At 47.6% G+C, this 26,235-nt stretch overlaps 1 protein-coding gene across 1 annotated transcript in view; it reads left to right on the forward strand.

The window, feature by feature from the left end:
- The window catches only part of SYT4 (synaptotagmin 4), a 50,224-nt gene that overhangs the window by 5,124 nt on the left and 18,865 nt on the right, over positions 1 to 26,235 (forward strand). The window contains exons 2-3 of the mRNA XM_075327560.1: positions 1,353 to 2,164; positions 14,885 to 15,005. Coding sequence (XP_075183675.1) covers positions 1,353 to 2,164; positions 14,885 to 15,005 — 933 coding nt within the window. The remainder of the gene's footprint in view (positions 1 to 1,352; positions 2,165 to 14,884; positions 15,006 to 26,235) is intronic.

The following is a 26,235-nucleotide window of genomic DNA, read 5'->3' on the forward strand; positions in this document are numbered from 1 at the left end:
GGATAGATAGATATATAGATAGATAGATAGATAGATAGATAGATAGATAGATAGAGGGATAAATAGATAGATAGATAGATAGATGGATAGATAGATAGAGAAATAGATAGATAGAGGGATAGATAGAGGGATAGATAGATAGAGAAATAGATAGATAGAGGGATAGATAGAGGGATAGATAGATAGAGAAATAGATAGATAGAGGGATAGATAGAGGGATAGATAGATAGATAGATAGATAGATAGATAGATAGATAGATAGATAGAGGGATAAATAGATAGATAGATAGATAAAGGATAGATAGATATGATAAATTCATAGATGGATCAGTAGATTGATTGTGGATTGATAAGACAGATTGCTAATAAATAATACATTTTATTTCTATAGCACCTACATATACTGTCTGGTCTCCGCTCCTCCTGGTTCCTCTGTATATGGGAGATTGCATTGTGCGGAGCTGTCTTCGCTGTACATATCTCTCTCCTCTCCACACCTCGGTGTAATATACTGGATAAACATTAGATAGATTTTCATGGGGTTGATACAATAGAATATCACTAATAGTAGAAGATTTGATACATTCCCAATAAAGCTAGTCTATGGACAAATACTGTAAATGTAGCAGGCGCCGGTGGAGTGTTGGCAGGCAGCTATTCCCAGACTGGGTGCTCCCCGCTCCTTACGTGGTGCGGTGGATGTAGCAGAGTGGACTTCGCGCTGGGATCCAATAGCTCACAGTTGAGCTGATTTTGCCATTTTCTCTTCCTTTTCTGCCCCTTGATAACCATTGAGACGTGAAATCTATGTCATTGTGCCAGTTGGCAGACATTGCGGTAGTTCTTGTTGTTGCTTGACACATATTTTAGGTGTTTATATTCCTCAGTCTTTTACATGAAGTGGATGCGATTCTTTACGCCTTTAGATCACAGAGGAGGTGACACTTCTTTATATTCCGCTCTCTGGTGCAGATAGTGAGAATTTCTATTGTTAACTTTGGATTGTTTGGATTGCTTAATATTAAGAATACGACATTCTCAAGCTCGGGTGTTTATTTTTTCACCTATATTATGTGAACCATCAAACATTTTACAGATGTAGAAGTACTCAGTTTAAAAGCACATTACATACTCAGCTTTACTACATGGGCGTCATTATAAAATCGATTGTAGTTTGAGAAGTCACCACCAGGTGGCGCATATCATCTAGATTACTTCCATTGACATGTAATGTGTGTATTCCTCTATAGGGAAGCTGAATTAATGTTATTAATGTTATCTTTGTGGTTTTTTTTGCTCTTTTTGGCCTTTTTTTTTAATAATTGTTGTCCTCTCTGTGTTTATTTTTACAGCCGAAATTCCCACGATGATTGGCCTCATCGGGGCGTTTGGCCTGGTGTTCACCGTCTCCCTTTTTTCCTGGATCTGTTGCCAACGCAAATCCTCCAAATCCAACAAAACTCCTCCTTACAAATTTGTCCACGTGTTGAAAGGCGTCGACATATACCCTGAAAACCTGAACAGCAAAAAGAAATTCGGGGCCGACGAAAAGACGGAATTGTCGCCCAAGTCGTACATATCGAAGTCGTCGCTTCATCTCGACCTGGAGAAAAGAGACTTGAATGGCAATTTTCCTAAAGCCAATAAAGTCAGGAGCTCTCCAGATCTGGAGGACTTTTCCCAACCTCAATTACAAGAAAAAGACAAGAATTCTGTATCTCCCGAGAGTATCAACTCCACCTCATCTCTATCCTCTGCGGAGAAGCAAGATAAGTTGGGAAGCCTATTCTTCTCCTTAGAGTATAACTTTGAGAAGAAAGCTTTCGTGGTCAACATCAAGGAGGCCAGATCTCTTCCGGCGATGGACGAACAGTCAATGACTTCTGATCCTTACATAAAAATGACCATCCTTCCAGAGAAAAAGCACAAGGTCAAGACTAGAGTCCTCCGGAAGACCCTTGACCCAGCCTTCGACGAGACCTTCACGTTTTATGGAATCCCTTACAGCCAGGTCCAAGATCTAGTCCTCCACTTCATCATCTTGAGCTTCGACCGGTTCTCCAGAGATGACGTCATCGGAGAGGTCTACTTCCCCCTCTCCGGGATTGAGCTGTCTGATGGAAGAGTGTTGATGAACAGGGAGATCAATAAGAGAAACATCCGGGTAATGCTCTAAATTATTACATTCATTAACGTCACCTTCTTCGTTTATTGATCTGGTTTTTTTCCTTACTATTTTTTTTCTTGCGTTCCATAACGCCTCTAATTACATTGTGTGTGCTCCATACTGTAATTAGCTCATTACCGGTTTGGTGGAGCATGTACGACGCTAAAAGGCAAGGTTTCATCAGAAAATGACCTATTGTTTGAAGAAGGATTTTATGTACATTATTTATTTCACTGAAGCTTTACAGAATGTTAGGCCCCAATTCATCAAGATTTGAGGCGAGGCACACAGAGACGCAGCCACTTCACGCCTCCCAGGATGCATTAAGAGTTGTGCGTCTCTTCATGAATCAGATGCCTCAATACAAGATGTCACAAAAAACTCCAGTCTTGATGAATTGGAGCCATTCTTCCTGTTCTTTCTGGAGGAGTTTACAGCATGGCTCCATATTTTAAGAGGCAAGATTACTATGACAGGTTTCACCGCTATACACAGCTGATAACACAGGATGCACCATTTACTATAGGTGATGTCACAACTCACCTCCTCCTCCTCCTGTACAATGACTGATAACCCCTCCATATACAGTAGATAACACACAGCATTCACAATAGGTGATGTCACAATTCACCTCCTCCTGTATAATGACTGCTAACACCTCTATATACAGGAGATAACACAGGATACACCATTCACAATAGGTGATGTCACAGCTCACCTCCTCTTCCTGTATAATGACTGATAACACACATATATATATATATATATATATATATATATATATATATATATATATATATATGTATATATATATATATATATATATATATATATATATAGAGTAGATAACACAGAATCCACCATTAACCATAGGTGATGTCACAACTCACTTCCTCCCCCTCCTGTATAATGACTGATAACATCTCTATACACAGCTGATAAGACAGGATCCACCATTCACTATAGGTGTTGTTACAGCTCACTTCTTCCTCTCCCTATACAATGACTGATAACACCTCTCTATACTATAAATAACACAGGATCCACCGTTCACTAGAGGTGTTGTCACAGCTCACCTCCTCCCTCTGTACAATGACTTATGACACCTCTATATTCAGCAGATAACACAAGATCCATCATTCACTATATGTGATGTCACAGCTCGCCTCCTCCTCTCATACAAGGGCTGATAACACCTCTATATACAGTAGATAACCCTGGGGTCACCATTCACAATAGGTGATGTCACAGCTCACTTCCTCCTCCTTTACAATGACTGATAACACCTCTATACACAGCTGATAACACAGGATCCACCATTCACTATTGGTGTTGTCACAGCTCACTTCTTCCTCCCCTTATACAATGACAGATAACACCCCTATATTCAATGGATAACACAGGATCCACCATTCACTATAGTGTTGTCACAGCTCATCTCCTCCCCTGTACAATGATTGATGACACCTCTAAATCAGCAGATAACACAAGATCCATCATTCATGTCACATCTCACCTCCTCCTCCCATACAAGGACTGATAACACCTCTATATACAGTAGATAACACTGGGGCCACCATTCACAATAAGTGATGTCACAGCTCACCTCCTCCTCCTGTACAATGATTGATAATACCTCTATACACAGCTGATAACGCAGGATCCACCATTTACAATAGGTGATGTCACAGCTCACCTCCTCCTACTGTATAATGACTGATAACACCTCTATACACAGCTGATAACTCAGGATCCACCATTCACAATAAGTGATGTCTCAGCTCACCTCCTCCTCCTATACAATTACTGATAACAGCTCCATAGACAATACCTATTACCTTTGCACATGCTCATTAGACACTTCAATATTACGGATATAGTCAAAATCTGACCATTGAGGTTAATGTTCATGTGTTATTTTTACAAAACAAAAGGAAGTATGAAAAGTATAAAATCCCCAATGGCAGGTGTGAACATTTCAAGACCTCTATTTTCAGTTTTTAATACATATCATGCTACATAAAAAAATAATCACCGAAGTTGAAATATATAGCACAAAAACCTGATTTAATTAATTGATAATTTTCCGATAGCTTCTTTATACAAAAACGTGAAATACAGATGTGGCCTCCCTAAACTTGTCTCTTGGATCAACCTCTCCAAAGATGATCGGCACAAAATAATCAGCATAAAAGATAAGAATATGTGATCGTTTTGCTGTCAGACAAGTCCATTTGTTTCCCACACAATATTGAGTCCTTATAGGGTAACCGAACCTTCATGTATGTTTCAGAATAAGTTGTCCTGTGTGTGTATGTGATGCCCCTGGACTATCAGGTCATCACAGGGTACTGCACATGCTGCCCTTCCGTGCAGTTTGCCGCCTCCTTCTTGGTTCTGGGTCCCAACTTAAGTGGTGCTGCCTCCATCAGCGAATCAAAACCCTAGAGACACCCTGCACCACACCCACTAGACACACCAGTGGACGGCTTGAGAGGAATAGAGTCGCCTACCTGGGGGGTCAGGGAGGGGAGGTGAGGAAGTGTAGTCAGCCGAGTTGAGTCGAGTTGAGGGGAGTGGAGTTGAGAGGAAGTCGGTAGTGGGACTCCTGAAGTAACTGCCTAGGTTACAGACGGTGGTCTGGGCCTAGAGAAGTTGGACTCCCGGTCACAGGGGATCGTGGCAAGGTGCTCGGGCTTGTCGAGGAGGACAGCCGGCAGCCTGGCCCTATCACCGGTCCGGGACCCAAGGCACGACGGGGTACACGGACCCTAGATCGGGGAGTAGCTTCAGGCAACCCGACAATTCACCTGAGGAGAACGAATCCTTCACGATCTGTTCCCACCTGCTCCAGAATCAGGGCAATAGCGCAACGAGGGGGATAGGACTTTCCAACCAAAAATGGTCCAGAAAATCCCAATAATGAGCCCTGAGAGCAAGCTCCCTCACTTAGCCATAGTAGAGAGTGGGGCCCGGCTAGTTCCAAGCTACCGGGCCATCAAGTTGAAGTCTAAACTAAGTGCCAGGAGGCAGGTCATGGACCACCAGGCAGCACCACTTGGGGACGGGACCCGGACGAGCTTCCCTCAGCAGCAGCGGTACCCAGAGACTTGGTTTACCCGATTGTCGGTGTCTGCTTATGGACTGAGTGAGTACGAGAGTGACTCCTTAATCCCCACTGCACTTCCCTCCTTTTACCGAGTCCCGAGCCATCCCCTATCCGTGGAGGGTTCAAACACCTAGCTGCCCCGTTCCATCATACCCGGGTACTCCCACAGCAGCGGTGGCACTCCTAATTGCCACACACCATGGGTGGCGCCACGAACTATAACCTCCCTGTAAATATTCCCCCCCTTTTCATTCGAGTGGTCGCACGACCCCCGGGTCCGGAAAACGTCGAGCCGCAGTGAACCCGGATCCGAGCAGCTCGGCTGCTTCCACGGGGGCAGTACGTGTATGTGAAGAATAACACCATATCTGGCCATTATGTGACCTGTATCCTACATTTTCACCAATTATCCCTTCTGTAGACATTATCTCTTAATTTGCAATTGACTCTGAGCTGGTGGGTGGTGACTAGTTTCTATGATCTCTCCCATTCACAGCACACAGAAAAGGATTTGTGATCTTCATTAGTTTGCACACACAGAGAAAAGCAGCAGCTTGTAGGATATTATACAACAGTACTGAGCAGTGTAGATGTGATTCTAGCTTTTGTGAGAAGTAAAAGACTTGTTAGAAAGCTCAGCACGATCTCTTTGTTTCTGCCTCTGCTCCTTTGCTGCTTTCACCCCTGTTCATAGTGTAACATAGGAGGTATAACCTGACACAGACCATAGTGAATGCAGACTCTGTAATAACAAGACAAAAAAAATATTAATTGGCAATAAATGCAATATATTTTGTCCATTTATTTACCTGTAAAATGCTAATTCATGTGGCTTATTTGCCAAAGTTTCCGAAAACGTTCACATGTGATGACATTTTTAAGACTGGGTCCAGCTCAGAGAAACCCATGAATGATCCATGTGAACTAATATCTTGCAATTAAATAAAAACTGTCAGCAGGTTTTTTGTATGTAATCTGAGAGCAGCATGATGTAGGTGCTGAGACCCTGATTCCAGAGATGTGTCACTTGCTGGGTTGCTTGATGTCATTTTAATGCAATCACTAGTTTCAAGCACTACTCAGAATGCTGAGTTGTGTATAACCCTGCCAGCACCACTGATTGGCAGTTTTCTGTATACTTTGCCAGGAAACTGCTACTCCCTGGTGGGGCAGGGTTACACAGAGCATGAGACACCTAGTCATCTAATAATCATCTCCTGCTGATAAAACACTGATTTTATTGAAACTGCAAGTAAGTGACACATTGCTGATATCAAGGTATTTGCCCCTGCCTTATGCTTCTATCAGATTACATAGCAAAAGCCTGCTGATAGATTCCCTTTCTAGACAGTGTAACCTGACACCTCACTGTGCTGGCAGTTTTTTTGGAGGTGGGTTGTTTTATTCAGAAAGGATGATGGATTCACAGGGAAAGACAGAGGGAAAGAAATGGCTCATAAGTGGAGAAAGAAGGAGATTTGTCTGATTTGTATTGATTTATGCAAAGTTTGTTGAAAGGACAGCTCCTATTTAAATACATTTTTGGCAAAAGCAACCAGGCTATATTTTATTTGCTTAGATGATAGGGGAGAATATAGGATCCAATATAGTTATTTTCCTTCTAGAAATGTGCAAGGAAGTGGCTGCCTACTGATAATCATTAATAGAAATCTGTAGGAAGGTAATTTCTAGAAATGTCGGTGGCTGGCTGCCTAAACAATTGTATCCAGAAACCTGCAGGGAAGGGGGTCATCCACACCCGTAATATCCAGTAACCTGCAGAAAGATGGCTGCCCACCCTCAATCATTCTCGAAATCTTTCAAGTAAGTGGCTACCCATCCTCAATACTTTCAGAACCCTGCAGGGATGTGGCTGCCCACCTTCAGTCATTTCCAGAACCCTGCAGGGATGTGGCTGCCCACCTTCAGTCATTTCCAGAACCCTGCAGGGATGTGGCTGCCCACCCTCGATCATTTTGAGGATCCTGCAGGGATGTGGCAGCACACCTTCAATCATTTCCAGGACCCTGCAGTGATGTGGTGGCCCACCTTCGATCATTTCTAGGATCCTGCTGGGATGTGGCCGCCTACCTTCAATCATTTCCAGGACCCTGCAATAATGTGGCGGCCCGCCTTCGATCATTTGCAGGACCCTGCAGGGATGTGGCTCCCCACCTTCCATCATTTCCAGGACCCTACAAGGATGTGGTGGCCCACCTTCGATTATTTCCAGAACCCTGCAGGAATGTGGCGGTCCACCCTTGATCATTTCCAGGACCCTGCTTTGATGTGTTGGCCCATCTTCAATCATTTCCAAAACCCTACAGGGATGTGGCGGCCCACCTTTAATAACTTCCACGACCCTGCAATGATGTGGCGGCACACCTTCAATTATTTCCAGGACCTTGTAGGAGGTGATGACCCACCTTCCATAATTTCCAGGACCCTGCAGGAATATAGCGGTCCACTTTCAATCATTTCCAGGACCCTGCAATGTTGTTGGCGACCCATCTTTGATCATTTCTAGGACCCTGCAAGGATGTGGCATCCCACCTTCGAACATTTCCAGGACCCTGCAAGGATATGGCATCTCACCTTCGATCATTTTGAGGACCATGCAGAAATGTAGCAGCCCACCTTCAATCATTTCCAGAACCCTGCAGGGATGTGGCTGCCCACCCTCGATCATTTTGAGGATCCTGCAGGGATGTGGCAGCACACCTTCAATCATTTCCAGGACCCTGCAGTGATGTGGTGGCCCACCTTCGATCATTTCTAGGATCCTGCTGGGATGTGGCCGCCTACCTTCAATCATTTCCAGGACCCTGCAATAATGTGGCGGCCCGCCTTCGATCATTTGCAGGACCCTGCAGGGATGTGGCTCCCCACCTTCCATCATTTCCAGGACCCTGCAAGGATGTGGTGGCCCACCTTCGATTATTTCCAGAACCCTGCAGGAATGTGGCGGTCCACCCTTGATCATTTCCAGGACCCTGCTTTGATGTGGTGGCCCATCTTCAATCATTTCCAAAACCCTACAGGGATGTGGCGGCCCACCTTTAATAACTTCCACGACCCTGCAATGATGTGGCGGCTCACCTTCAATTATTTCCAGGACCTTGTAGGAGGTGATGACCCACCTTCCATAATTTCCAGGACCCTGGAGGAATATAGCGGTCCACTTTCGATCATTTCCAGGACCCTGCAATGTTGTTGGCGACCCATCTTTGATCATTTCTAGGACCCTGCAAGGATGTGGCATCCCACCTTCACACATTTCCAGGACCATGCAAAAATGTAGCAGCCCACCTTCAATCATTTCCAGGACCCTGCATTGATGTGGTGGCCCACCTTTGATAATTTTTAGGACCGTGCAGAGATGTGGCTGCCCACCTTCGTCCATTTCAAGAACCCTCCAAGGATGTGGCGGTCCACCTTCAATCATTCCCAGGACCCTGCAGGTATGTGGCTGCCCACCTCCGATCATTTCACAAACCCTACAGGAATGTGGCTTTCCACCTTCGCCTATTTCCAGGACCCTGCACTGATGTGGCAGCCCACCATCGATCATTTCTAGGACCATGCAGGGATGTGGCTGCCCACCTTTGATCATTTCCAGTACCCTACAAGGATGTGGCTGTCTACCTTCGTCCATTTCAAGGACCCTGCACTGATGTGGCGGCCCACCTTCAATCATTTCCAAGATCCTGCACTGATGTGGCAGCCCACCTTCAGTCATTTCCAGAACCCTGCAGGGATGTGGCTGCCCACCTTCGCCCATTTCCAGGAACCTGCACTGATGCGGTGGCCCACCTTTAGTCATTTCCAGAACCCTGCAGGGATATGGCTTCCCGCCTTAGACCATTTCCAGGGCCCTGCAGTGATGTAATGGCCCACCTTCAATCATTTCCAGGATCCTTCATCGATGTGGTTGCCCACCTTTGATCATATCTAGGACCCTGCAGGGATGTGGTGGCCCACCTTTGATCATATCTAGGACCCTGCAGGGATGTGGTGGCCCACCTTTGATCATATCTAGGACCCTGCAGGGATGTGGTGGCCCACCTTTGATAATTTCCAGGACTCTGCAGGGATGTGGTGGCCCACATTAGACCATTTCCATGACCCTGCAGTGATGTGATGGCCCACCTTCGATCATTTCGGGGACCGTGCAGAGATGTGGCAGCCCACCTTTGATCATTTCCACAACCCTGTAAGGATGTGGCTTTCTATCCTCAATAATTTCCAGGATACGGCAGAGAGGTTTCTGCCGAACTTCCATATTGTACAGAAGCCTGCAGGGAGGTGGCTGCTCATTCAACCAGCAGGTCTCTGCAGGGAAGCTGGTTGCTTGCTAGGAGAAAACAACAAGATTAATAGGTACCTCTCCCTCCCCGGAGAACTGGACTCCATAGGAACAGACAATACTGACCAGCAAAAAAATCATAGATATAAATAGGAATAACAGGTGTTAAAATTGAAAGTGCTGTGCTGGGTCCGACTGGGGCTGAGATTCAGCCCATGCAGCCCCCCACACAATTCCACAGATGAGGGTCTCTATTACACATATGACTCTAACTAATACTGGAGGAAATCAAGATTTACTGCAAAATTAATAGTACCAATAATTCTGGTATTTAAGGCTAAGTAATACCATCACACTATGACCACATAATACCACCATATAGTGATAGAATGTCACCACACTAATAATTTCTAATCAGTACTTCAATGCTGCAGTATAAAACCCAAATAATATATTGTCTGATCATCTACGTATCACCAGCCTATACAGTAGTGATAATACCGTCATACTGAACATTCATCAAAACTGCTATCCCTGACATTACCACCACCATACAATGAAAATGTAATAATAGACATCAGTAACTCACCGGTGATGTTCTTGATGATTGTAGTTGTTCTCTTTCCTTTTCTTTACCATTCGGCCCAGACCGCCATGACCACTTCTTCCATCCATAACTCGTCCCTGAAGAATGTAACACACAGATGTGGCGCCCTGGACAAGCCAGGGGCCACAGAGCACAACATCCACACGGCCCACACTCCCAGCAGGCACACCGAAGTCAGACACAAAACCCTTGTTGCCTTCCTCCAGGGGCTGATGATCACACCAGGGGGTGGGCCAGGCGGTTCGTCCCGCCCACCGAGGAGTTCACAGTCCTGGAGGTGGGAAAACCAGGCAGATTGAGTTTGGTAGTGAAAGTGAGCAGAAGGAAGTAGGAGTTGAGCAGCCTGAAGTTGGTCCGGGTGTGTGGCCCGGACAGATCAGCAAGGTTGGCAGACAGTGGTGACCGTCTGCAGGAGTGGCCTATCCAAGTTACCGTAAGGACCGTGGACGGGCGGTGGCCCGGCGGTACTGGACTGGTACACAAAGAGAAGCCAGCACCATCTGGCAGGGGCTTTTCGGACCCCGGCAAGGCTAGGAGTCGCCGTGAATTTGCCGAATCCGTTAGTGAAGGGGACCTCCTGGGTTTCCAAACAGTCAAGTCCCGACAGAAGGCAACAGTCCAACCAACAGAGGGAGACACCGCCACCGCCAAGGCAACCGTTTCTCAGGGCCAGCGCCTGCGGGCAAAGAGGGGCTCCTCCAGCCCATATCCAAGCTGGGGAGCGGGTTACCGGTGGGAACCCATTGGAACCATCAACCGTACTTAGGTGCAGGGAAAGGCAGTCACCATCAACCTGCCGGGAGAAACAACACCGCAGCCGTCTGTGGTACCCGTCCATCCAGCCGAGTGTTTTACCGTGAACTGTGTCTTCTTTATTGGGCTGAGTGAGTACCACCGTGCAGTGCGGCACAGCGCTGCCCCTGCGACCCTGCACCTCGCCAGGCCTCGTAACCCGCCTGCCATCCATCTCTACCCCATCACCGGGCCCCGGGACAACCAACCCCCTACCCACGGAGGGGAGAACTAACAACAAAGCTGCTCCCTGTCACCGCTCCCGGGATCCCCGTCCAGAGCAGCGGTGGTGTCACCATTATCACCACAGCCGTGGGTGGCCTCACGGACAATAAATCCCCACAATCAATCCAAACCCCCCTTTTCACTCACGGGCGAGGAGCGCCGCTCGAGTCCCCGAGATCCGGCCCACCGCTCGAGCCACCACCGAGCAGCCGCAGCAGCAGCGGCCGGACCCGAGCAGTGGGAGAGCGCAGCGTCCCCTCCTCCGCCCGTGACACAGACATCTTTGGCTTTCTGTTCCAACCCCCCCTCACATTCCCCCACCTCTACACAATGATATAGTGCTATAACCAGTGTCCTATAAAGTAATAATGCCCCTCTGTGCTTCCTAATAATACAGACCTCTATTGTGTCTCCTTATAATAGTGAACCCTGTGACACACAGAGAGCAATGTACACAGGACACAGGACATGGGTCAGATCCTCTAACATGTGTCACAGGTGTTGTAAGCTGTGCCAAGCAAGGCTTGTGGGGAGACTGCCCAGTAACAAGGCCTGTGGGGAGACTGCCCAGTAACAAGGCCTGTGGGGAGACTGCCCAGTAACAAGGCCTGTGGGGAGTCTGCCCAGTTAGGCTACTTTCACACATCCGGTTTGAGCAGTGCGACTCAATTCGGCTGTGAAACCTATGCAACGGATGCGGCGAAAACACCGCATCCTTTGCATACGTTTTTACATGCGGCCCGTCCGTTTTTTTCCGGTTGCGGCACGCTACTGAGCATGCGCAGTGGAAGAAACCGCATGCGGCGGCCGGATGCTTTTTTCCGCATCGCGCCGCATCCGGCGTTCATAGGCATGCATTGAAAAATGTGACGCAGCGGACGGATGCGGCGCGATGCGTTTTTTTTTGCCGGAGCAAAAAACGTTGCAGGCAACATTCCATCCGGCCGCGGCATTGGCTAAATCTGCCGCATGCGGCAAAAACCGGACCGAACGCAAGCCCGTGCGGCACAATACGGCACTAATGTAAGTCTATGCAAAAAAACCCGCAATCGGCGGAAAAAAAAAACGGTTGCGGTTTTTCTGCAGAGCGCCGTATTGTGCCGCAGAGCAAAAACCGGATGTGTGAAAGTAGCCTAACAAGGCCAGTAGGGAGTCTGCCCAGTAACAAAGCCTGTGGGGAGTCTGCCCAGTAAGGCTACTTTCACACATCCGGTTTTTGCTCTGCGGCACAATACGGCACTCTGCAGAAAAACCGCAACCGTTTTTTTTTTCCGCCGGTCGCGTTTTTTTTTTGCATAGACTTACATTAGTGCCGTATTGTGCCGCATGGGCTTGCGTTCGGTCCGTTTTTTGCCGCATGCGGCAGTTTTAGCCAATGCCGCGGCCGGATGGAACGTTGCCTGCAATGTTTTTTGCTCCGGAAAACAAACCGCATCGCGCCACATCCGGCCGCTGCGGCGCATTTTTCAATGCATGCCTATGGACGCCGGATGCGGCGCGATGCGGAAAAAATGCATCCGGCAGCTGTATGCGGTTTCTTCCACTGCGCATGCTCAGTAGCGTGCCGCAACCGGAAAAAAACGGATGGGCCGTATGTAAAAACGTATGCAAAGTATGCGGTGTTTTCACCGCATCCGTTGCCTAGGTTTCACAGCCGGATTGAGCCGCACTGCTCAAACCGGAAGTGTGAAAGTAGCCTAACAAGATCAGTAGGGAGTCTGCCCAGTAACAAGACCAGTAGGGAGTCTTCCCAGTAACAAGGCCTGTGGGGAGTTTGCCCAGTAGCAAGGCCTGTGGGGAGTCTGCTCAATAACAAGGCCTGTGGGGAGTCTGCCCAGTAACAAGCCCTGTGCGGTGTCTGCCCAATAACAAGGCCAGTAGGGAGTCTACCCAGTAACAAGGCCTGTGGGGAGTTTGCCCAATAGCAAGGCCTGTGGGGAGAATAACTGAATGTAAAAGTGTGTGCCGCATGCATCATGTATCTACCGTTAAGACTATAAACCCATCTCTGGGCTACTACACCCCCATTATTCCTCCTTTTAATAATGACTCTCCGTTTGGCCTCCTCTTAATAATGACCCCCATTCTGCCACCTTATAGTAATATTATAGTGCCCTGTGCCTGTGAAAAAATAAACTAATACTCACATCCCCCATCTCCAACACCACATCATGGTGATGCGCTCTTCCTGCTCCTCTACTGCAGTTACCATGCCAGTGCAGCATAGTGACGTCATTGCGCCACCTGATGTTTCCTGTATGGCGCCAAACTCTTGAAAACCATAGACTGAAAACGTCTTGCGTTCTGCCTAAGTTTCAGAGCAGGCTTCTGAGGTTAACAGTTGTAAAAGGTATTGGAGCCCTGATGGTGCTGATTTTGTTAGAGGTGTTATGGGCCGATGTGGTCCAATGATGAACTAGCCCATATGTAACTTTTTTTACCCAGAGTTGCCAGTCAGGTAGTCCTCCCCATTTAAAGAATGTACGTCTGGAACACCTATGGTGTGAACAGGGTGCAAATCTCAAAAATATACAACTAAACAATAGGATAAAGAGTTGCACACCAGTCACAATGTATAGGGGAATAATGAAAAGCAAAACTGCTATGGGACTACTAGACTGAAAAATACAATGGACTATCTGAAAAAAAGTGAAAAACCTGAAAATGGAATATGCATAACTGCTATGAATAATAGGAATGAGAGATTTAGCCATTGTATTGACCAATGCAAAGGAGCCCCAAAACCAAACGCCAAGGTAATCTCTATTTTTAACCTATGTGTAACCTCATCTGCAGTTAAAAAATAGAGATTACCTTGGTGTTTGGTTTTGGGGCTCCTTTACTTTGATCAATACAAGGCTAAACATCTTTAATCCTATTCTCTTTATCCTATTGTTTAGTCCTGCCCATTTGGCACTTTTTCCAGAATGGCCAGTCAGTCCTGCCCATTTGGCACTTTTTCCAGAATTGTCAGTCAGTCCTGCCCATTTGGCACTTTTTGCGGAATTGCCAGTCAGTCCTGCCCATTTGGCACTTTTTCTAGAATGGCCAGTCAGTCCAACCCATTTGGCACTTTTTCCAGAATTGCCAGTCAGTCCTGCCCATTTGGCACTTTTTGCGGAATGGCCAGTCAGTCCTGCCCATTTGGCACTTTTTCCAGAATGGCCAGACAGCCAGTCCTGCGTATTTGGCACTTTTTCCAGGATTACCAGTCAGTCAGTCCTGCGTATTTGGCACTTTTTCCTGAATTGCCAGACAGTCACTCCTGCCCATCCCATTTGCACTATTTCCAGAATTGTCACTCAGTCCTGCTCATTTGGCACTTTTTCCATAATATACAGACAGCCAGTCCTGCCAATTTGGTACTTTTTCCATAATATACAGACAGCCAGTCCTGCCAATTTAGCACTTTTCCCAGAATTGCCAGTCAGTCAGTCTTGCCCACAAGGACCTTTTACCAGAATTGCCAGCTAGCCAGTCCTGCCCTGGTGTTGTCCGACCTAGGACAGTATATTAACTTATTATTCCATAATTGTATAGATTTATTCATGATAATCACCTGAATATGAAAAGATTGGAATATTGGTTGTTAATATGCCAGTATGTAATTCATTTGTAAAGTATTTGCTCATTATCTGTCGCAGCCTGTAATAATGACTGTCTTGTATTGACTTTTAGAAATCGTCAGGCCGTGGAGAATTGCTGATCTCTCTGTGTTACCAATCAACTACTAACACGCTAACGGTGGTGGTGCTGAAGGCGCGTCACCTGCCAAAAGCCGACATATCAGGACTATCAGGTGCAGTACAAGAGATTTTTACTCCAACCTCTAACTATTATAATGTTTTATTGTCTTTTGCCTGCTTCTCTTCAATCATAGCCATATCTTATCACTGCCACCAGGTGGCGCTCATCGACCTCTATGCTTCTATTATACCGACTACCAGCTGAATAAATCAATAAGCGTTGAGCTCCCCCTAGTGTTGGCTTCAGGGAGTCAATTTTTGGTTTTGACTTCGTAAAATGAGGCAGTTATAAACTTGTAAAAATGTATCTGAAAAGATCGTATACAATTATGGGGGAGTTTTGATTGGAACCCATTTTAGTTTTGGGGGTCCTTATGATTTCTTTAAGCATTATGAATCTTTTATTTTGTGTCTCATTGAATGTTGCGGTAAATAAACCTTTAATTCCTTTAAAGGGAATCTGTCAGCAGGTTTTTGCTACTTCATCTGATAGCAGCATAATGTAGACAAAGAGACTCTGAATCCAATGATATATCACTTAGATTACTCAGAATTTTTAGATGTAGCTGAGCTGGGAAACCTAACCCCTCCCACCGCAGGCTCTCTATAGAGACTGTACATTAACAGTAAGGTGTTAATCAGAGCAGAGGAGGGGGCATGGCGGACTGCCATTGTAGTCCTGCAATTATAATCACTACTTGATACAGCCTTTAGTTTATGTAAACATCAGCACACAGCCTGATAAGAAAAGCATAGTTGATTTTCGGTTTTTAACCCCTACAGCATGCAGTTCTCAGATTACATAGCAAAAACCTGCTGACAGACTCCCTTTAATGGCTCTTATTAGATTATTCATTGGAAAAGGGTTAAAATATTTAAGTTTGGAAACATTTCAATGTTTTTTGGACAGAAATCATTCAGTGTGCATGAAATATACCTCATTCTCTTTTGTCGGTGGTTCATAAATGTATAGTATGATGCCTTTATTGCAGTTATTGTTATACAATTTTCCTCATAGTTGGCCACTAACTAGAGATGTAGATTCATTTTCCTGTTTTTAAAGGGGTTACCTCGTCTGGATTAATAGTTAAAATTGAAAACTGAGCTACAATTTACTTCTGAGCTACAATCCTTTCCATTTTCAAGAACAGATGGATTCTTATTCCATAGTTTACATTGCATCGCCTAGGTTACCGGCCACCACAGAATGGTTTCACAGGCGAGGAGCAAGCACTTACAAGCTGTTTGCTTTACAGCCTGTAAGCGCTGCTCTGCAGCTGATAGGATCTAATGGCTCTAGGCTCTTCTGATTTTGCACGATTGCCGTGTGTGGTTCTGAGAATAGATTTTGAGCATTTACTATATCATGAATTAAAGGGAAACTTAAAGCATACCTTTCTCTCCAGGTGACTTTTCTTGTGGACACGACACTTTATCTGTTTATTTTATTACTCGTTTATACATTTTTCACCAGGTTTCCCCTCTGCAGGCTTTATTTCTAATTTTCAGTTGTCTCTGAGCTAGTGGGTGGAGTCTAACTGCTATATTGTCTCCCATGAGCAGCACACAAAGACTTACATTTCTGGTCTCCTGTCTCTATCTAAAATATGTTCATAAGGACCTTATACAGCAGTATTAAGCACTTAAAAGGAATCTATCAGCAGGTTTTTGCTGTGTAACCTGAAGACAGCATGCTGCAAGGGTTAACACAGAGAATTCAGGAATGCCTGTCTTGTCACAGTCTCATCTGTTGTTTATATGCTATGTTGGTTTAATTAGCAAGACTTATCATTGCTCAGACTACAATGTCACCCACAGAGCAGTCCGGCACACCTCTCCTGTGATTGGCATCTCACTTTCACTGTGCAATCTCTATTGAGAGCCTAGTGTAGGTAGGAGCAGCTCTCACAGTTCTGCTACATGGCTAAACCTAAAAATTCTAATTGTGTCAGTAATCTAAGTGATACATCGTTGGATTCAGGATCTCTTTGCCTACATTATGTTGATCTCAGATGAGGTAGTAAAAACCTGCTGACAGATTCCCTTTAATAGCAAGCAGTAGTAAGACTCTGTGGGCCCCTCTACCTCTATCACTAGGCTCCTCACTCTGCTCCCTCTACATAGATTTTAATAGGCAGCTGTAATCTGATCCCTCAGTGAGTGGTCAGTCCCTTCTGTCTTGAACATGACAGATTTAAGCAGGCTTTTCTGAGTGAATAATGGGTTTAAGAGGCAGGTGTGAATAATGGGTTTAAGAGGCAGGTGAAGGTAAAGATGTGGCTCATAAGTGGAGAAAGTAGCATATTTTGTCTGATACATATATATTACAAAGGTTCTCTCTTTTTTGTACTATTATTGGATGCAAAGTTTCTTAAAATAACAGTGACCATTTAACTTTATGTGTTTCTATGCTACCTAAGGAATATGAAAAATATATTTCTGAATCTCTCAGAGCACTATTTTATACCTTACAAAGCAGATCTGAGTTTGCCGGATGTAGCAGAGTTGATCAGTTGCTGACATCCCCATATGATGCTTACTATACAGTGTGTCCACCCATATCCTGTCCACCGCCATTAGCTTGAGAACGGCGGCAGCTATAGGCATAGAAGTGGTGTCTAGGTATAGTAAAGTATCCATGGGCTACGCAATGAAACCACTTATAGCGCCACCTGGTGGAAAACAACGGAGTTAACATTTTTATCTCGAAAACGGAACGAGATAAAGAAAAAAAGTGAATTACAAAGTTGTAGGGCATCATCAATTCAATACGATTCGACACCTTGCATACAGAAATGCTATGATTAGAATGTGTAAAACTCACAAGGCTGCGGACGTGAGGCGATACCTCATGGAGACCTTCCTACAAGTCATTGGGTATGGTGGCTGCGTGGAGTGGACTCCACGCTCATCTGACCTGAATCCATTGGACTTCTTTCTGTAAGGTCACATCAAACAGCAGGTGTATGCGACCCCTCCACCAACATTGCAGGACCTACGACGACGTATCACAGATGCTTGTGCAAACGTGTCACCTACCATATTGCACAACGTGCAGCAAGATACAGTATGCTGTGCAGAGTCCAGATGTACATTGCAGCTGACGGGGGCCACTTTCAGCATCAAAGTTAAATGAGCGCCATATGCATGACCAGCATTCAATGTTTTGGGGGGGTCATGGGTTTCATATCATAGCATTTCTGTATGCAAGGTGTCGATTCGTATTGAATTAATAATGCCCTACAACTTTGTAATTCTTTTTTTTTTCTCTATCTTGTTCCATTTTCGAGATAAAAATGCTAACTCTGTTGTTTTCAACCAGATGGCGCTATAGGTGGTTTCATTGCATAGCGCATGGCTACTTTACTATACCTAGACACCACTTCTATGCCTATAGCTGCCGCCGTTCTCAAGTTAATGGGGGTGGACAGGATATGGGTGGACACACTGTAGAATAGCAGGTACTCAGTTCTCTTAAAGTGAAGAGCGTAATTGGAATTAGTAAAAAGAGACGGCTTTATATTCATGAACAGCAACGCTTCTGGCTATGTCTGGTGTTGAGTGGCGTTGAGCTGTAATACCCGTCACAGCAAATGGGCATGAGGGGCGCTGTTTGTAGAAAAATTTGAGATCCTTTTAATAATCTCATACCATCCTACACGCTAGTGACATATTCAGCTCTGCTATATCTGCGTCTAATATTTTGCGGAGTTCTAACACACAGGAAGACACATTTTTTAACTCCAATACGAGCATGGGGTAAATGAATCCCAGCTAACTCGGCTTGTTCACAGGAACATCTTTCCATTGTAAATATTCCCAGGAGGAGAACACCTCCGGATCCAATTACTCTTATTTTATGTGTCCCGAGCGCTGAGATGGAAAATGATTGTTCCTGCATGAGTCAGCCACTCCACATCAACCGATGACATCATCCAATACGGGCGACCTCGGAGGCAGCCGAAGTGGGTGGGAGGAGAGGGGGCTCGGATCACAGCGTCTATTTGTTATGCTGTGTCATGCACTTGTACTGAAAGAACCTGCAAAACCTGAAAAATGTCTCTGCTAAAAAAGGGGGGGGTAATGTGAGGTTCCGGGGCCCCAATACAAGATCTATAGAAGCATTGCTACCAACTTTGAAACATAGGAAAGAGGGACATGCTGACATTTTTAATTTTACGCCAAGACTGTACCTTAATGTCAGCCAATTGTTCCCCACCTTGCAGTATGATGCCCCCAATGTTCTCCCATATAGTATAATGACCCCACAGTAGATTCCCCCACACATAATATGATGCCCCATATCCTGTCACACAGTATGATGCCCCCAATGTTCCCCCATATAGTATAATGACCCCACAGTAGATTCCCCCACGCATAATATAATACCCCACATCCTGTCACACAGTATGATGCCCCCACTGTTCCCCCATATAGTATAATGACCTGTGGCGCCCCTGACCTGGTCAGGCACCACTGAGTACTGCACCCATGCTGGGAACAGTACAATACAGGTAATCCAGAAGGCTGACAGGGGTGTGGAACACAGGCGCATAGTGATCAGGTCTCACACATGTACCCATGAGAGGACCCCTGGGGATCCCAGGAGGGGGCAAAGCCTATACCTCCACTGGAATAGTGGCAGGGGGTTAAAAGCCTCCATCTCCTCTCAAGGGGTGTGGTGGAGAATCTGGTTGCTAGGTGGCGTAGGCAAGAACAGGAGAGGAGGAGCAGTGAGTCAGTTAGAAGGAGAACTCCAGAGGGCTCAGTGAGGAGCAGACCTGTGGGGCTGATGCTGTCTAACAGCGCCCGCGCAGTGACTACAGACGGGGGAGAACGGTCAACTAGGAGTGCTGCCTGAAAGCCAGCTTCAGCTAGGGAGTGCACGGAGTGGGAAGTAAGGAGACTTCTAGAGAGCACCAGGCCCAACCGGGCGGCAGATCCCGAAGCGAGGATAGATTCACCTTTCCCTGCTAAACCTGCCGGTGTGGGGCTCTTACAGCCCACACCACAACAACCAAAAGCCGCAGCCACGTAACCGCAAGTAGGGCCCATAGGTCACAGGAGGCAAGAGGCTGGAGTGGCCTGGCCCGGGGAACAAGCACACGGCAACACAAGAAGGGGAGAGAGGCTTGGAGCATCTTCCCTGGGTGACCCCCATAGGGACTCAAAGTCGGGGTCACCCCAAACCACCAAGGGCTAAGGAAGGCGAGTTTGTAGTCACCCTCATACAGTCAGCCGGAAGGATACCTGGTTCCCACCTGGTTCATCCCAGCTACGCCCGGGTTACTCACCCTGCCACCTGAAGTGAGTAAAAACCCTGAAAGACACTCTGCCTGTGTGTGGTCATTCTGCGACTTGTGGTACTACAGCTTTACAAAGGGCCCTGGGGCTTGCCTCACTCTCAGGAGGCTACTACACCCGACTGCACCCACCATCAGCCCCAGGCGTCCTCTAACCTGCAGTGGCGGTCCCCTCTGACCGCAAATCTGAGAGTGGCGTCACGATCAAAACAGAAGATTTCCTACCAGTGACGGAGATCCAGCAACGTGGAGTCCCTGAAGGTAACGCACCGACACCGACACAGCACCGGCGGGGCGACACATCTGGCGTCACGAACAGGATAAGGACTAGACCTGTTCAGACAGGTGACCATGTGCCTGGGCGGTCCGCTTGAAAAATTGGAAGCGCCGCCATATTGCCACCATGAAAAGCGCGCTGAAAAACAACAGCAGCCCGCGCTGGAAGAAGTTACCGCCCACGAAGAGGCGTGGCTACCCAGAGATCCCCTGCAGAGTTCTGACCTTGCCAGCTATGAGAGTGGAAGCGTCGAGAGACGGCGGGAAGGAAAGAGAGCCACAAGCCTGCTGCTGGGAGAGGAGCTGCTGAAAGAGGCAGAGCAGAAACTGGACAGCTTGTTACAGGAGGCAGCGAAGAGTCCACTGCTGGGAGACCGTGCAGAAGACGGCGCAGAAGAAATGGCGTCTGACCGCAGGAACCCAGAACCAGGCTCCGCTGCCTGGTGGTACCGAGAGCTGGCCCAGTTTTGCAACCGGCTGGAGACCCGGGTCGTGGAGCAGATTCGGGAGGAACGGATGGAACTGCAGGAGCTGACCGCGGCGGTTCGGGCCTATGAAGGGAGAGCTGCATGCCGGGTGTCAGGCGGGACGGCGACGACGCAGACCCCAGTGCTACCAACAACGGGTGAGTCGAATGATGCCCCGGCCCGCGCAAGTGCCCCGACCCCTGCTGCCACGTCCGCGGTCCCTGAAGAGGCGTCCGGTGCGGCGACGCTGAAGCAGGCCGCAGCCACGCCAGGTGCGGCCCTCCAAGCCCCAGCGGCTGCAGCGATGCCCTGCTCGGCCCACCGAGACCCAGTCCCTGCAGCGATGCCCTGCCCGGCCCGCCAAGACCAGGCCGCCGCCATACAGGGCGCGGCCCGCCAAGCCCAAACTGCTGCAGCGACGTCCAGCCCAGCCTGCACAGAGCCCCCTGCAACAGCGACACTGATCCAGGCCGCCGCCATGCCAGGCGCGGCCCGCCAAGACCAGGCCGCCGCCATCCAGGGCGCGGCCCGCCAAGACCAGGCCGCCGCCATCCAGGGCGCGGCCCGCCAAGACCAGGCCGCCGCCATGCCAGGCGCGGCCCGCCAAGAAAAGACAAGACAGAGATAAAGACACAGAACCTACAGATGAAGAAAGAGACAAAGAGCAAGAAAGTCACAGGTGCCAGTGCCCAACGTGCCCTCGCCCTAGTGAAAAAGAGGAGTAAAGCAAAGTAAAGTAAGAAGTTACTGTTTTGACCAGTTTAGAAAAGTTTTGTTTGCAACGTTTAAGAAATGCGCCCACAAAAACTATTGTGAGAAACAAACTTAAGGCTATGAACTTGCTATAGCCACAAACTCTCGCAGTGTAAATAGTTACACCAGTGGCACCACCACCAGGGCCAGCCTGTTTAGGGGCTTGGCTCGTCTGCAACCAGGGGGGCCCGTCCGTAGAAAAGGGCCTTGGCTCACCTGCGACCAGAGAGCACGCCTGTTTATGGGGCCTTGGCTCACCACCACAAAGAGGGTACCTGGTCAGCACCAACTGTGGAGGCCGCCTCTGAATCCTGCCAGAAGAGGCTGACGGCGCGGATCCACCAGGCCAGGTAGACCCTGAAACCACCAGCCCATGAAAGCCGCCTCTACATCCTGCCAGAAGTGGCTGAAGTCGCGGCCAACGTGAAAGGGTTTTGGGTGGGTTAACAGACTTGTGGGTGGAGGGTGGTGATGTCTGATACCTGGTGCTTTTAAATGTTTTACATGTTTTAATGTTTTATGCATTTTAAAATGTTGTCTTGCAGCCCGAGGACGTGCTGGTGATAACTAAGGGGGAATGTGGCGCCCCTGACCTGGTCAGGCACCACTGAGTACTGCACCCATGCTGGGAACAGTACAATACAGGTAATCCAGAAGGCTGACAGGGGTGTGGAACACAGGCGCATAGTGATCAGGTCTCACACATGTACCCATGAGAGGACCCCTGGGGATCCCAGGAGGGGGCAAAGCCTATACCTCCACTGGAATAGTGGCAGGGGGTTAAAAGCCTCCATCTCCTCTCAAGGGGTGTGGTGGAGAATCTGGTTGCTAGGTGGCGTAGGCAAGAACAGGAGAGGAGGAGCAGTGAGTCAGTTAGAAGGAGAACTCCAGAGGGCTCAGTGAGGAGCAGACCTGTGGGGCTGATGCTGTCTAACAGCGCCCGCGCAGTGACTACAGACGGGGGAGAACGGTCAACTAGGAGTGCTGCCTGAAAGCCAGCTTCAGCTAGGGAGTGCACGGAGTGGGAAGTAAGGAGACTTCTAGAGAGCACCAGGCCCAACCGGGCGGCAGATCCCGAAGCGAGGATAGATTCACCTTTCCCTGCTAAACCTGCCGGTGTGGGGCTCTTACAGCCCACACCACAACAACCAAAAGCCGCAGCCACGTAACCGCAAGTAGGGCCCATAGGTCACAGGAGGCAAGAGGCTGGAGTGGCCTGGCCCGGGGAACAAGCACACGGCAACACAAGAAGGGGAGAGAGGCTTGGAGCATCTTCCCTGGGTGACCCCCATAGGGACTCAAAGTCGGGGTCACCCCAAACCACCAAGGGCTAAGGAAGGCGAGTTTGTAGTCACCCTCATACAGTCAGCCGGAAGGATACCTGGTTCCCACCTGGTTCATCCCAGCTACGCCCGGGTTACTCACCCTGCCACCTGAAGTGAGTAAAAACCCTGAAAGACACTCTGCCTGTGTGTGGTCATTCTGCGACTTGTGGTACTACAGCTTTACAAAGGGCCCTGGGGCTTGCCTCACTCTCAGGAGGCTACTACACCCGACTGCACCCACCATCAGCCCCAGGCGTCCTCTAACCTGCAGTGGCGGTCCCCTCTGACCGCAAATCTGAGAGTGGCGTCACGATCAAAACAGAAGATTTCCTACCAGTGACGGAGATCCAGCAACGTGGAGTCCCTGAAGGTAACGCACCGACACCGACACAGCACCGGCGGGGCGACACAGACCTCACAGTAGATTCCCCCACGCATAATATAATACCCCACATCCTGTCACATAGTATGATGCCCCCACTGTTCCCCCATATAGTATAATGACCTCACAGTAGATTACCCCACACATAATATGATGTCCCCCATCCTGTCACACAGTATGATGCCCCCACTGTTCCCCCATATTGTATAATGACCCCACAGTAGATTCCCCCACGCATAATATGATGTCCCCCATCCTGTCACACAGTATGATGCCCCCACTGTTCCCCCATATTGTATAATGACCCCACAGTAGATTCCCCCACGCATAATATGATGCCCCACATCCTGTCACACAGTATGATGCCCCCAATGTTCCCCCATATAGTATAATGACCTCACAGTAGATTCCCCCACGCATAATATGATGCCCCACATCCTGTCACACAGTATGATGCCCCCACTGTTCCCCCATATAGTATAATGACCCCACAGTAGATTCCCCCACGCATAATATAATACCCCACATCCTGTCACACAGTATGATGCCCCCACTGTTCTCCCATATAGTATAATGACCCCACAGTAGATTCCCCCATGCATAATATGATGCTGCACATCCTGTCACACAGTATGATGCCCCCACTGTTCCCCCATATAGTATAATGACAGCACAGCAAAGTCCCCTATACATAATATGATGCCCCACATCCTGTCACACAGTATGATGCCCCCACTGTTCCCCCATATATTATAATGACCCCACAGCAAAGTCCCCTATACATAATATGATACCCCACATCCTCTCACACAGTATGATGCCCCCACTGTTTCCCCATATAGTATAATGACCCCACAGTAGATTACCCCACAAGTAATATGATGCCCCACGTCCTCTCACACAGTATGATTCCCACACTGTTCCCTCATATATTATAATTAGGGATGATCGAATACTTCAAATATTTGGCTTCGCAAATATTTTCCGAATAGGTCGCCGCAATTCGACTATTCGCGAATATTCGATGCGCAATGTAAGTCTATGGGAAGCCCGAATAACAACTATTCGGAACTATTCGGGCTTCCCAAAGACTTACATTGCACATCGAATATTCGCATAGCGGAGACTTATTTGGAAAAAAATTGCAAAGCCGAATATTTGAGGTATTCGATCATCCCTAATTATAATGACTCCACTGCAGATTACCCCATACATAATATGATGCCCCACATCCTCTCACACAGTATGATGCCTCACAGGACAAAATCCCATATTTCCCTTCCTTGTCACACAGTTTAATACCCCATAGTACATTCCCCAAAGTCCTGAAAATAATATGAAGCTCTCACTGCTACCCACACTCAGTATGATGTCCCCAGAGGCCCCACAAAGTATAATGCCCCCACACAGTATAATGAGTCCACAGGTCCCATATAATATGATGTTTACATAGCCCCCTCACAGTATAATGACCCCACAACCCAAACCCAGTATGATTACTCCACAAAGTATAATGCTCCCACAGCCCCCACACAGTACAAAAAGTGCACCCCCCCATACAATATGATGTCTACATAGCCCCTCATAGTATAATGACCCCATAGCCCCCACCCAGCATGATTACCCAACTAAGTATAATGCTCCCACAGCCCCCACACAGTACAATGAGTGCACCCCCCATACAATATGATGTCTACATAGCCCCCTCATAGTATAATGACCCCCCACCCCCACCCAGCATGATTACCCAACTAAGTATAATATTCCCACAGCCCCCACATAGTACAATGAGCGCACACCCCATACAATATGAGGTCTACATAGCCCCCATGTAATAACCCCACAGCCCCCACATAGTACAATGAGTGCACAGCCCCCATAAAATATGATGTCTACATAGCCCCTTATAGTATAATGATCCCACAGCCCTCACCCAGCATGGTTCCCCCACAAAGTATAATGCTCCCACAGCCCACACATAGTATGATGCCTCCCCAGTAGACTCCCCAATATACAGTTTTATATCACCCTAGTTCCCAGAGAGAATAATGTCCGTGACACATAGTATGATTCCCCCATAACCCTCCTCAGAAAGTATGATGTCCCTCACAGACCCTCATACACATTATGAGGCCCAACAACCTTCCCAATTCACAATATGATGCCACCACCATCTCCACACATGGTCATCATTGCTCCGTTCACACAGTATCATGTATGATGCCTCCACACAAACACCCAACTTTCCTGCTCCTCTGCAGCTGAGCTGCCCTCTGCTGCCAGTCACATGACCTAACACTGTCATTTGACCAAAAGGTCCTTCATTCTCTACCCAGACTGATCCGAGAACTATATCTGGGTTCTAATGACATGGAAACAGTGAGAATATAAAGCAGTGGGACAGTTCCCCAAACTGGTGACTGTTCCACTGTATCTGGGACCTTACGAGGCATCTGGTGTAGCCGCCCTACTACCTACCTCTAATACTGGTGTCTCCTTGTGCAGCACAAGGGGATCGGGTCACCCTTCTACTCAGCATAGCATCAGATTCATAATCTAATCTTTTCTATCCACAGAGCAATATTGAACTTTCTTAAATTATATCCAACTTTTCAATGTGAGAGACACAGATATAAGTCATGCTACACAAATGAGATCAGTGTGCAATTTGGTACTATGCTGGTGATGAACGTGTGCTGACCATGGTACAAAACTGGTGATGGACATGCGCTGACTATAGTTTTCCATAGAACTGCAGCTACATCTGTTAAACTATC

This window comes from Anomaloglossus baeobatrachus, chromosome 1 (assembly GCF_048569485.1).
Source record: "Anomaloglossus baeobatrachus isolate aAnoBae1 chromosome 1, aAnoBae1.hap1, whole genome shotgun sequence".
In the NCBI taxonomy this organism is placed as follows: Eukaryota; Metazoa; Chordata; class Amphibia; order Anura; family Aromobatidae; genus Anomaloglossus; species Anomaloglossus baeobatrachus.